Below are 12992 nucleotides of genomic sequence, written 5' to 3' on the forward strand. Positions count from 1 at the left end.
AGGACAAGAGGGAATGGCCTCAAGTTGCGCCAGGGAAGGTTTAGACTGGATATTAGGAAGCATTTCTTTACAGAACGGGTTGTTAGGCGTTGGAATGGGCTGTCTGGGGCAGTGGTGGAGTCCCCATCCCTGGAGGTGTTTAACAGTAAAGTTGACTTAGCGCTTAGGGATATGGTGTAGTTGGGAACTGTTAATGTTGGGTCAATGGTTGGACTGGATGATCGTCAAGGTCTTTTCCAACCTAGACAATTCTGTGATTCTGTGATTCTGTAATATGGCTCTGTGAACCAGCAAGAGCATGCACAGCCTGAAGTCCTGGTGGGCTGGGAAAATCACATCCTTGTCACTGATGTGAGAAAAAACACGGGTGGCTGGGATTGTCCAAATAGCTGTCACTCTGAAGGGGAAAGAAAAAACATGGGGGGGGTGTGTGTGCAGCTGCTGTCTGTGGGAAGGGGATGGAGAAATACATGCATCTTTTCATGGCCATACTGGAAAGGATAGCATGTATTTTCTATAGAGAACCTCAGGGTGCCTGAGGTTTGGTGCGGTTTTTTTGGTGGTGTGTTGTTTTTTTTAATTTCTCAAAGAGCTTAGCAAAAGTGAAATGTGCTGGATAAACCTACCTGAATATGGAGGACTATTTGTAAACTGCCTCTCTGGAGACACACCCTGCTCAACCTCTCAAGCCTGTTCCTCCTCTAACAGGGTTGCTCCGTCTCCTGCCTTGTTGCTGAACCATAGTGCAACCATATTAAGTAACTGCATGTTTGTCACTAAAATGCTTGTGTTGGTGTGCCCCGCCCCCCCCCCCCCCCCCCCCCCCCGCCCATGATGGGGAAGTTGCACTCTGATAGCACAAGTGGTTTCTGAGCAAGTGTTGAAAGAAAACCCCCACGCTGCGGTGGTGTTTTGCGCACTTGACCTGTGCTGGCAGAGCTCTTGGTGCTGCTGTCCTGCTGGCTCTTCCGAGGGAATCCTGCCAAAATGTCCCGGAGAGGCTGGCGTGGGGACGTAAAGAGCAGGAGCCTCTGCACGACGCGCAGAGCAGGGGCAGGAGCTGTGGCAGGTGCTGCAGCGCTGGCGTGCCTCAGCTGCGGCGTGTAGGGGGGTGACTGCTGCTACCAGCGACACAGAAAATCTCTTGCCGTTTCCTGTTTAACAGTGAGCCTTTCTCTGAGATGGCTAAAGCACAACCGCGGTCAACGCAATGAAAACTCATCTACGACGCGTGTTTAAACAACAGGCTAGTGGTTTGGTTTGTGAACTTGTATGCCCAAACAATCAAGCACAAAAGGCTTTGTGCTCTGAAAGCTGTTTGATACCTCTTATAATGGATTTTTGGCCTACCTACCTGAGCACCTTGCTGGATATACTGGAAAAAGACTAACAGACCTCGCCTTCTCCCATCCCCTTTGAGAGAAACAGTAATAACCTGCTTTTCAAGCAAGTGTTAAATTTCAGCATGACATGACTGGCACAAGCAAGGCGCTGTATGAGCAGCCCGTATAGAGGTAGGGCTGACTCAGGGTGCTCTGTTCAGCCTCAGCCTTGTCCCTCAGGCTGGAGTCGGCTGCAAATTCCACAGAAAGACTTGGGCAGCATTAGCAGACATGCACACTGTAATGGCGGTTAAACTGGGGGTTACTGGGTAGTTGAACTGGAGTGACATAGTCTGCTGACTGCTCTCTAAATGTGCATTTATTGCTGCTTGCTCTCCACCTTATGATTTCCTCTCCCCTCTCTCACCCTGTATAAATGCTAAATGGAAACTTGGTCAACCACCACTGCTCACACCCTCTCTGAGTGCTTACCCAGCACCTCTCGCTGCCTTATTCAGTGCATCTCACTGTCCCATTCTGGCAATAACCATCACTGTAATGAACATGTAAAGAAAGGGCAATGAAGACAGAAGAAAAATTAGAGCCAGCAAGATTTAAGACTAACGTTTTTTGTGTCCTTTCCAGATCTTAATAAATGTATAGCATTCTCATCTGTGACTGGCAGGAAGAAACTCTTTCAATATATTCCTTTTCCTAATTAAGTATTTATCTGGTTGTTACCTCTCCCCTATGTTGAACAAGGTGAATCGTGGGTACAATTTCACTTGCTTCAGCAAGTGTCAAGGTTGTGATTAGACTGCCAAAAGAGAAAGGAGATGTCGCAGATGTGAACCAGTCATTCAGCAGTGCACACCTGAGTCTGGCGAGGCTGATCTGTACATGCATGTTTGGGAATGTGCTAAGGACAATCTCCTCATTCTGTTGCATGTAGCAATAAGCTTTTTTTCTTTTCAGCTGCGTTTCGTTTTGCTATGTAAAGAAATAGACAGATCTGGCCTTTCTTTTTTAATAATGTTTTAGGACCAGGGTACAAAAAAGGCTAATGCATTAATTTTTAAGACAAGTGATAAAGGTACTGCAGTAAGCACAACCTACATACACAGAATATATTTCTCTATATAATATGAACACAGAGATATAAAATAAGTTATACTTGTCTTGGTTTTTCATCACAGTAGGAGCTCAGCTTATATAAAGTGACAACAGGAATTGGAACAACACGCTGCTCCAAAGCAACAACAAAAACCAGAAGAGTGCCTGCACGCGTGTGTGTGTGTGTGTGTGTTTGGGAAACAAAAAAGGAAATTGAGGGATTTCTGCCAAAACTGGGTCTTGAAAGTAAAAATTTCATAGAGCATGAAAGGAGGAGAAGGTCTCTTGGCTCAGGGTAGAGGTTCTGGAGAGGATCAAGTGTTACTGTGTGGTGAGGAGGAGGGTGGGTGAAGGCTGTCAACATCTCGGCTATATTTGTGGGGGCACAGGCAGTAGAGCAAGCTCAGCCCACTGCCCCACTGTGTTCTCTGCTCTTGTGATGGACCATCTACCTGACAGTGCGGGGTTCTTATCTTTACAGTAAGAATGGGACCTAAGCAGCTTTCAGTGTGCACGATGAGAGTAAACATATCACTTCACAGGAATGATAAACACCACCATTGTTCAAAGAGAAAACACTATCTGCTGGTTGTGAAATGTTCAGTGAGCTTGGGAGTGGCATTCCTCCCTCCCAACCCACACGACGTCTGCCTCTACTGCCCCCTCCTCCTGTTTCCCTTGGCGGGGTGGCTCTCTTGGCTGCGCCGGCAGAACAAATCTCCCCCGGGGACTGAATGGGAGGTAGAGGTGATTGGGAATTCTCAGTGCCTGTCCCACAGCGAACAATGAGGAACTCCACCTGCCCAGTTCAGAGCCATTTCAGAATTTATTTATTTATTTATTTTCTTTAAGGACAGGGAAATGCTTGTAAAATTTGCATCTAACAGTTAATTAAGGTTCCTAAAATTCTTAACTCTGGGGCTTAGTATCTGGTATTTTAGTGTGGGCTTATGTTAATTAGGAGGTGCTCTTTAGTTTGGCCGATAGCTTGGAGACCTTGTGGTTTCCTCTTCGCTATCGAGATCTCAGTCTCCTGAAGTTTGCAAGACCCATTAAATAGCAGAAGGTGCAGCCAAAGCTCAGGAGTGATACTGGCAGTTAGCAGATTTCTATTAGTGCCTATTCCACTCTCAAAAAATGTAGTCCACTTCAGTTTTTATTCTACTCCCACTTATCAGATTCTCCTAGTCTCAACATCCTTTCTTTACCTTCATGTTTAGACTACACGTTAGAAAGCAGGGGCATTACACTGGAAGAGTTAATTGCATATTATCATGATGAAGGATTGGACTTTTTTGTTCTGCTTTAGTTTTTTTTCTTCATACAGCAAAATAGGTATAAATCCAAAGGTGATCTCACATCTAAAGGTATAATTTAAGTAAACATGTTTTTCTAGATCTTTTTTCCCCCTCCCTTTCCCTCTCCCCTGTAACCTTCCTTTCATTCTGTTATTTTCCTTTTGGATGGAGGGAGAAGATGGGAAGGGAGCTCATTTGGCAGCTCGTGACCCTCCAACTTGACTTTAATGAGATGATTCGCCAAGGCAAACTCCTCATCATCCAGCATGCCATCTTTGTCGATGTCAGCCAGTTTCCATATCTTGCCCAGCACCGTGTTGGGCAGCTTAGACCTTACCATCTCCTTCTTTGCATTGGCACCAGTTATTTTACCATCGACCGGTGAGAGTGTGTAGAAGATCTCATCGTACATGGGCTTGTCCCTGGCCACCACCCACTCGGCATCATCGATTCCTTCACCAGCGCCTTCGCCATAGCCATGGCCGAATGGACCATGCAAGGTGCCCTCAAAGGCTCCACCCTTCACCATCTGGGTTGGCCGCTGCGACTCTTCCTGGCGTACGAGCACCATGAGCTGGGCGATGTCATTGGCCAGCATGTCTTCCACGGTCTCCAGCAGCTTGCTCTTCAGAGGCTGGAACTTGCTAAAATCCTGGGCTTGCAACTGATCCTTAAAGTGGGACAACATACGACAGGTGAGTGACACGGCCGTGCACAGTGCAGTAACAGTGTAGAGTGGGATGCCTGTCTGCTGTTTGGCTCAAAGAACTGCCACTGCAGAGGAGTGGGGAGCTCAGCATTCCCTCCTCCGATTGCCCTGCACCTCAGCATGTGATGGGGTCTCCCTGGCTGGCCTTGCTCTTACTCAAATCTTTAAGCCCTACAGAAAATGATCTTCCCAGCATACAAAGGGGGGCTGACATGGTACAGAGAGGGGAAGCGGTTTACTCAAAGGCCCAGATGATAGCTATACGCAAGTAAGACTGCTTCTTTCCAAGCCACATAGAAGTGCTCTCCCTGAAGACCAAATTGTTCAAGGTAAACTGGTTGTGCGGCCCTTGCTACATCCTGCAGCCAGTGCTCTGCATTCCCTACCTCTCTGCACTCTGGGAAGGAGATGCCACTCTGGCAAAAGACTATTTCACTCATCATCATCATAAAGCGCACCTTTCAGTTGCCATAAAGACAGTAGCATGTCTGTGAAGAGGTGAGTGTGTTTACAGCATGGCTTGGTTTCTGTAAGTTTCACAGCTGAGCAGAAGTGCTTTGAGCAGGGCCTGCCGATAACTCTCTTCTAAAAACTGCAAAATGACCTACAGCTTTATCCTTCACCCTCTACTCATTAAATCCTCTCTATTCACTCCTACTGGATTGGTATAGTTATTTTTAAACAAACACATATTTTAACAAGGAGTGAATGGGATCTTCTGTTGGATACATTCCATAGATCTCATTCCCAAGAACTTATGGAAAATATACTTCAAAAAAAGAAAAAGAGCAGATGGTGTGTTTTCCATAGGGAGCTAGTAATGACTCCAACAGCTAGCAACTCTGAACAGGTTTCTGCTTGGACTGAAGCCACGCAGCAATATAACAGCATCCAGCATTGTTTGAATATACAATATAAGGCTCTGATCCAAGGTCCTTTGAAGTCTCTGGCTTGCGTGAACACCGGGTCAGGTCTCAGCTCTGAAGAACAGAAAACCTGCTTCTCTGCTTAAAATAGAGAAGAGGCTTTCAGTTTTCACAGCCTCCTTTCTCTCTTTCTAAAAACAAAGAGTGAAGTAGAAGACAAAAAAAATACAGCTCTTGAGGGAGTGGGCATATGTAAGCTTTTCAGGATACAGCTTTCCTTTTAATATAAATTAGCAGTATTCTTAGGCCTGAAAAATCTGCAAATGGAACCTGGAATTAAAAATAAAGAAAAATAGAAGAAATAATTTGCTGTAAAGTGCTATTCAGGCAAAGATTTGAGAAATTAAGGCAGCTGTATCTTCAGATGAGCTCTATGTGCAAAAAGCGTTCATGCCCAAATATTGCCTGCACGTATTTCAAGGCCCATTTCAACATTACAACAGGCCTTTCCCCCAAGCAACAACAATCAATGTCTGCGTGGCTTCTGTCGTATTCCCTGTGGTTATTCTAATGCTCTTTCCTCGGATGTTTGGTGCTCTGGCCGAGATGTCACTGCTTACCTGCATCTTTCTCAGATTAGGGAAGTCTCCTGGTGAGATCTGATGCTCTCGTTCAATCCGGGCATAAATCTCTCCCAAGTTGTTAACAAGCTCTTTCTTTTTATTGTCTTTCCCAAACATTGAGGGCATTTCCTTCTTTAGGGAACTGATGATGTAGGCATGGACCTGAGGGGCATTAAATGATATGGAATGAAGAAGACAAGTGTTAAAGAGCGTATCAGAAAATTCCTCCCAGCACAGAGTGTCTGTGCCTAGGACTCAACCCCACCTTGTCCCACCCTGAAGAGCAAGCTCAGCTCCTCAGCTTGCTTCAATCTACTGGTTATTGCTCCTGGGCCAAGTGCTGCTCAGCTGTGCTGAGACAAGGTGAAGACAGTGTATGAGTCCTGGGCATACAGAGAGTAACATCTGCATGCACTTCCTGGAGGGAGTGGTGCTTTGGGGTTTTTTCTTCCCCTGGGCAAGGCCTTCCAAGGAACAATTCAGTCCAAACCCAAACATACAGGTTTTGGAACTCTCTAGACTGTTTAATGTTTTAGTATGAATACCAGTCCTTATGTGACATTCTGTTGGTCTGGGGGTTTTTTGAATGGTGGACCAAGCATTTTCTCTTAGAAATGGAAGACCCTCACACAGAAAGCTTTTTAGGGATCTTCTGATCTCCTCTGTCAACTGATATGGCGTTCTTCCCTGTATTCTGAGGGGCTTCATTCAGCTCATTTCAAATATTCAGCATTCTTGTGAGTCCGTACCTCCTCTGCATCCATCTAAGCCAGGTATCTCTCTTGGCTAAAACAGTTTAAGGCAAAAGACCTAGAGCTTACCAATTCCCTTGATGTGTGTGATTCTGACATACTGAATTGGTCCTAATTCTCAAGCTGCTACCACAGAGCAAGTGCTTCAAGTGCTCCCTGCTTTGATCTGTGGCTGTCTTCCTCACTGTGGCCTGTCATGATTGACACACCAAGTAAAGGAGGTGCTTTCTTCCTTCAAGTGCACAGGACTAATATACTGGGCCTAAGCAAAATGGGACGGAAAAAGAGTAGGATCCACCAGCTCTGCAAGCTGAACTGGCCAAACCCACTTCCCCATAGCCTGCATACTGCAGACACCCTAACCTAAATGCCTGGGGTGTTCTATGCCAACACCCACCTTGGCCAGCCGTGCTCGCTTGATGAGATCATTCAGCTTCCTCAGGGCTGCATTGCGGGGCAGGCTCTGGATATCCCTGAACAGGTCCTGCTCCTCTGCCTCAAACAACTTGCGGTTGTCGGGGATGAGCAATGGATGGGACCAGAAGGAGCCAATGTAGACCCTGATGACCTCAGGAGTGTTGACGATCTTTCCCAGGGACCACATGAGGGCACCGTACACCCGCATCAGCTGTTGAGTCTCTATCTGGTCAGCCTTGTTGAGAACAACTCTCATCTTGTCCTCATGGTTCTTCAGGGCCTTGATGACCTCAGAGAATTCATCAGAGATGTCCAGCTTGTGTGCATCAAAAAGGAGAATGATGCGGTCAACCCGCTCTGCAAACCACTCCAGTACAGCAGCGAAATCATAACCTGCAAGGGGTGGAGAAAAAGCAGAGATGCACATGCATGGGAGTAGAGAAGCCTACTCACTGTACCTGAACTGTGCCGTCTGAGGGTAAGCTTGTGAAGAGGAAGCTTCACCAGTAGATCAGGTAGCCTTGATAAAGGAAACATTAAACATCACTCCTTGTCCCAAAGAAGGTGGACATGAGGCACTGTCCTTCACACTGCAATGCCTAAAATGTGCAGTTAAGGACAGCTCTCATCTTTTCCACATTAAGAGATCACCCAAAGAAGTCTTGAATTTGTGCTACAGATGCTTCATTCAAATGTTTATCATGGGGAAACTGCTATATTCAAATGGCTACTGCAGAAGTCTTGCATGTGGCAACTAGAGAGGTCTAGTTTCTGAATTACTGGCCATCAGCATAGCCTACAAAGGCTGTAGAAAGCTGGATAATTGCAATACTTGTACCCAGACTGGTTTGAGATGCATATCTCTACTGCTTAATAATTCTCAGGTCTTGTCTAGTTGTGCAAGACTAACTTTGTCCCATCCAATTCAAAACCCAGGATGCAAATAACCTGCCTTACTTGAGTAATCATCCTGTCATACCTGCTGCACGTGCACAAAGCAAAATGACCTGTGTTTACTTTGCTAGGTACTTGATGCTTAGAAGACAGCATTGCTGTGAACACCAGAGGTGGACTCAGGCTACCAACAGTGGGTTCAAATTTCACATGTCTCAGAACTAAGAATAATGGATGCACAGTGTTAGACTTGGGTCCATCTCTAGGCAATACAGGGCATGATAAATAGTGTGTGTGGAGATGTTTTAAAAACAACAGCAGACAGCAACAAAATGACCTTCTTTCCTAGCTCTGTGTGCTTTTTCACCTTCTTTAAAGCCTCACTGAGAGACTGGTGCTTTCCCTCTGCTCTGTCAGCCTCTCCTATGCTGTGCAACATTTGGGGTTATCTGTGTTGCCAGAGCGCTGCACTCTGTTAGGAGAGATCAAGACAGAGCATATGCTATTTGCATTCAAATCCTTTAACATACTATTTTAATCTTGCCTTTCATGAATAAATGTATGATGATTAGTTCCATGCTTTTTTCTTCTTTTCTTCTTTTTTCTTCTCTCTTTTTTCTTTCTGTCCTCTTCAAAACCTAGACGGCAACCAGTGCATCCTAGTCAGAACTACAGAAGGGAGAACTCCTGAGCTCTGATCTTGATTTTTGCCACTAGCCTTTTCTCCCTTGTGACTAAGCAAATTAGGGTGAAACCCTGGCTCTCAAGTCAGGAGTAAAGCCTGTATGAACCTTCTCTTCAACTGGATAAATTAGTATTAATTGTTTGCCACTGAAAACTTTTATACAACTGCTAAGTATTATTACTGGGCAGTGTTCTGTCCTGGACAATTATAGTTTGCTCCTTAAAAGAAAAGGAGGGGAGAGGAAGTGCTCTTGGATGTGAACAGCTTGCCCTGCTCTGTTCCATGGGATCTACAGAAATCATAGATGAAACAGAGAGATTTTGTCCCACCAGTGGCCTTCTGCTCCTTTAGGACACTGGTGTCACCTCTAGCAGCAGCAAGCAATGCTGGGCCCTGGCTCTTCACTCAGCTATGTTTGATGCTGAGAACTTCAGAGAATTCAGAATTAGTATTACCTTTGACAGAGACCTGCTGAGCATTCAATATATTATATTGGTATCTGTAGATCTTGCCCATCCATGTGTCTGACCTCAGTAACAATCATGAGTCAGACCCTCTTAAGATTGAAATAAACTTGATCCTGCTTGCTTTCAGATATTAACAGCCTTTTAACCTTAGATGGTCTCACTGTAGAGAGCTCACCTCCACAGGTCTAACTGCATATCTGCTGTAAAGTTATGTATGCTGACTCCTTCCCAAATTGTGCTAGGAGGCAGGACAAAGTCAATGCTGATACCTCATTTTACTTGGACTGGGTTCAGGCTGTAAGCTCCCTCTGCAAGCAGATCAATGAATTTGCAAATGGGGACACCCCCACTCCCCCGCCCCCCCAAACTTTGCTAAACACAGCATGCACACCCACACCTAATGTTCAGTTCTGCCTGAGCTGCACTGGAAGTCATCTAGCATGGCAGGATAGTTTATTCTTCATAGGCAGAGCTGCACAGCTTGCTTTTTCACCATGGAAGCAATGAGTCAGGGCAACTTTGTTTGGAGATGTTCGTGCATTTAATCTTGTCAAATCTCATTGACTGGGATGCTTTCTTGTCAAGCTGGCATGTGTTTGAACTGCACCATGACTACTTCTTCCAGTCTTTTTCTTGGGGGGAATCAAGGGGGAAACAGTCATGTTCTTTAGGGCACTTCGTAATCCTACAGTGATGTCCTGTCACAGATCACGTGGATGGTTTCCCTCTGACTGTAGAGAAACAGCCACAGTTAGGCTCTGTGTTGTGTTAACAAGGGCTGAGATGAGGTGGGGAAAGTGTCTGCACCTGACACCCAGCCCACCTTCTAGTGATTCAGTAAAAGTGGGGACTGATTATTTAGGAAAAAAAAAAAGAGGAGAAAAAAAAATGTGGTAGTTTTGGTATTAGCTGAGGACTTGGGAGACTGACCTTAGCCCTTTGATCTGCCCAAGTCCTGGGGTTTGTCTGAAAGTATCTTTAGGTGCTTAGCTCTGTTGATTTTATCTGGATCCACAGTAGTACTTAGAGGGTACCTGTTCTGTGAGCCTCTCTTTCCTATTCACAAACAAAAATGTTGCTCTAACCAACCAGAAAAAGGAATTAATATGGGCTCAGACATTTTGTATGTTCCCAGCTGCTACAGTAACATACAGTGAGTCTTGAATATCCCTGTGGACTTCATTAAATGTCTAGATTGATTAGCAGACTTTCTTTTCCAGCTTCTTTGCTTGTTTGGAGATACTCTCCTGACAGCTGTCCTGCATATCTCCATTAAAGAGAGAACAAAGCCCTGGGGAGTAACACTTGGTGATGTTTCACAGCAGTCACAACAGCATGAACTGGTCTGCGTCCCTTGCTGGGACAAAAGCCCAACCCACAGACTCCTCTTGTATGTCCTGCTTGCTTAGTGCTTAGGGATATGTGAGACCTCTCCTGTTAGTGCCCAACTAAGCAAGAAACGTGTCTCTCTGTGTGCAGTTCTGACAAGTGCTGATCACACCTGCACTCTCCTGTATGGAGGTACTTGGTGGGAAAACCAAAGTGTATGTATTTTCTGAAGTGACAGAACACTTTAGAGGAAAAGAGAGGAAAATTATCATGAATGTTATATAGTTCCTTAACAGGTAGCATGACATGTGGAAAGGGCAGGTGGGACAGACCTCTGTTTACAACTATCTACGTGGAGTCACTGACTGTGGTGGTGTTTTCTCACACAGAGAAGAGCCTAGAGAATTGCTACACAGGTGATTCATAGGATTGACTTTTTAGTTTTGCTTTTAGTATATGAAAGAGTAGATTGTTACTAAAGCACTTGGATAGCAGGGTGACAGTGTAAAACTCTAAGGGCAAGCTATTAATAAAGATGTTGAAAAATAAGGTCTTAAATTAATATTTTAATGTTTAGCTCAGAGCTTTCATTTTCAGCGGACTCTTCAACAGCATAGAGAACTCACGACACTGTGCCTGACTCCAGCCAGAGCTCAACATCTGAGAACACACAAAGCTCATTCTGTAACTAAATCCAAGCATTAGCCTCACTTTGATTTCTTCTCCCCTGCCCCTTTTTTTCTTCACAGATGCATAGGGCCTGACTCTCTCTTCTGGCAGTGTGTGAGCTTAGACCAGGAACTGATCTTGATCTACAGTCAAATTAGGAGTTTTCAAAGTGTGCCCTTGCTCATTCCACTGCAAATGTGTTATGTCTCTTCACGCCCTCTCTTAGTGTTGCAGAGTGTTGCTAAGGCCTCTCACAAAGAAGCCAGTTACTATCTGTGACTTGGCAGCGTTTCAGTGATGGGTGAAGCTATCCATGTAACATAGCACAGTTTTATTGTGAAGTTATAGGGCATTTGGGAAGCCATCTGCTTGCCAAAGCTGCATAAATGCAAAACCATTATTACAGGGATGTTCAGACAGAAATGTAAAGGGGAGAATTTTCTGTTCAGTAATTCCTGTCTGTTTGTGGTTGCATTTGCATTTCTGTTGAAAAATATGATGCGTATTTAAACATTCTCTAATATCACTGATGCACCTTCTTTCACAACCTCCAGATAAGGTAAACATGAATAGAAAATGAATCCCAACTGTAAAGTACTAGGAGGACAAGATGAACATGATAATAATTTTCTTCTATCAGATGTTTTCTCATGGGACAGATTTCCTTCTGACAGCATGAAAAGGACTTGACAGATTTAACACAAAGCTGACAAGTCAGCAGGACTGTCAGTGGATTCAGCCTACAGAGAAAATGATCTTCTTGCAGACACCCTGCCACCTAGACTCCATAAGGCAGACTGGCTTAATGAATACTTCTCTGTGCACTATTGGAATACCTGGCAGCACGCATTTCACTAAGATCTGGCAGGATTATGCAATTATATTTCTGTCAAGTCAGACCAGGCATGATATAGTCTTTATGCTGACTGTGGGAAGATGGATGATATCTGACCCAGCATAAAATCTGCCTGGTTGTAACATTTTTAAGCCAATTTAAACCAGCAATGAGTGTGCATGTATTGGTTCAGCATTTCTCACCATGTAGCTACACTAGTTGTGTTTTTCTGTTTGTTTGTTTGGGTTTTTTTTTGTCTGATAGTAAGCACACTACTGGATTTCCTGTCTTGTGGTACCATGGCCACAGCCCTTGTTGCAGTGGAATTCAGATGGGATGGAATGGGAATAGTAAGATCAAAAAATGCCCAAAACCCCAAAGCTGTTGCTTTGCATCAGATATCTTGCAGCTTGCTGTCACTATTGCCTTAAATTGCACTGCTGCTTTTAGCAATTCACCTCTTTCCTGCTGAATTTTAGTCACAGGGAGCACCCTTCTCATCCTTCTAAAGGTGGTGTTATCCAGAGGTTTAAAATTCACCAGACTGCAGCACTCTATAGGGCAGATTTTTTAATGGCTGTGTCCCTATTTGTCAACTGATAGATTGGCTCTGTGTGTCTGAGGACAGCATCAGAAGATTGGATAGTTGGCACAGCAAACACTGACTACCCAGAGAGGGAGCAGCTCTTGGAGATGAAATGAATGCCTATTTCAGGGAGCTAATGACTTGATCTGAAGTTTTAAATTGAGTAAGAAGGTCTGGAGGCTTAGTCTAACTGGTCACAGTGAAATCCTGCCTGCAAGCCCTTCAAAGTCCAGGGAAAAAGACTATGTCATGGCAAAACACACAGACAGCCCACGCTGAAGGGGAAGAATGTGCCGGGGGGGGCAGGCGTTACCTGAGCGTCACAGATGGCTGTAAGCAAAGAAGGAAGGCAACACAATGGTCAGAAGAAAAGAACTAGGGGAAAAAGGAAGGGGGAAATGACACATCCCTTTGAGGACACACAAAG

General features: G+C 44.8%; 1 protein-coding gene across 1 annotated transcript in view; it reads right to left on the reverse strand.

The window, feature by feature from the left end:
* Positions 1-2335: 2335 nt before the first annotated feature.
* The window catches only part of EHD3 (EH domain containing 3), a 30368-nt gene continuing 19711 nt past the window's right edge, over positions 2336-12992 (reverse strand). Inside the window, exons 4-6 of the mRNA XM_074863884.1 lie at positions 7081-7493; positions 5929-6093; positions 2336-4403 (exon numbers count right to left, since the gene is read on the reverse strand). Of these exons, the coding sequence (XP_074719985.1) occupies positions 3876-4403; positions 5929-6093; positions 7081-7493 (1106 nt within the window). The 3' untranslated portion in view covers positions 2336-3875. The remainder of the gene's footprint in view (positions 4404-5928; positions 6094-7080; positions 7494-12992) is intronic.

This window comes from Strix uralensis, chromosome 3, assembly GCF_047716275.1.
Source record: "Strix uralensis isolate ZFMK-TIS-50842 chromosome 3, bStrUra1, whole genome shotgun sequence".
In the NCBI taxonomy this organism is placed as follows: Eukaryota; Metazoa; Chordata; class Aves; order Strigiformes; family Strigidae; genus Strix; species Strix uralensis.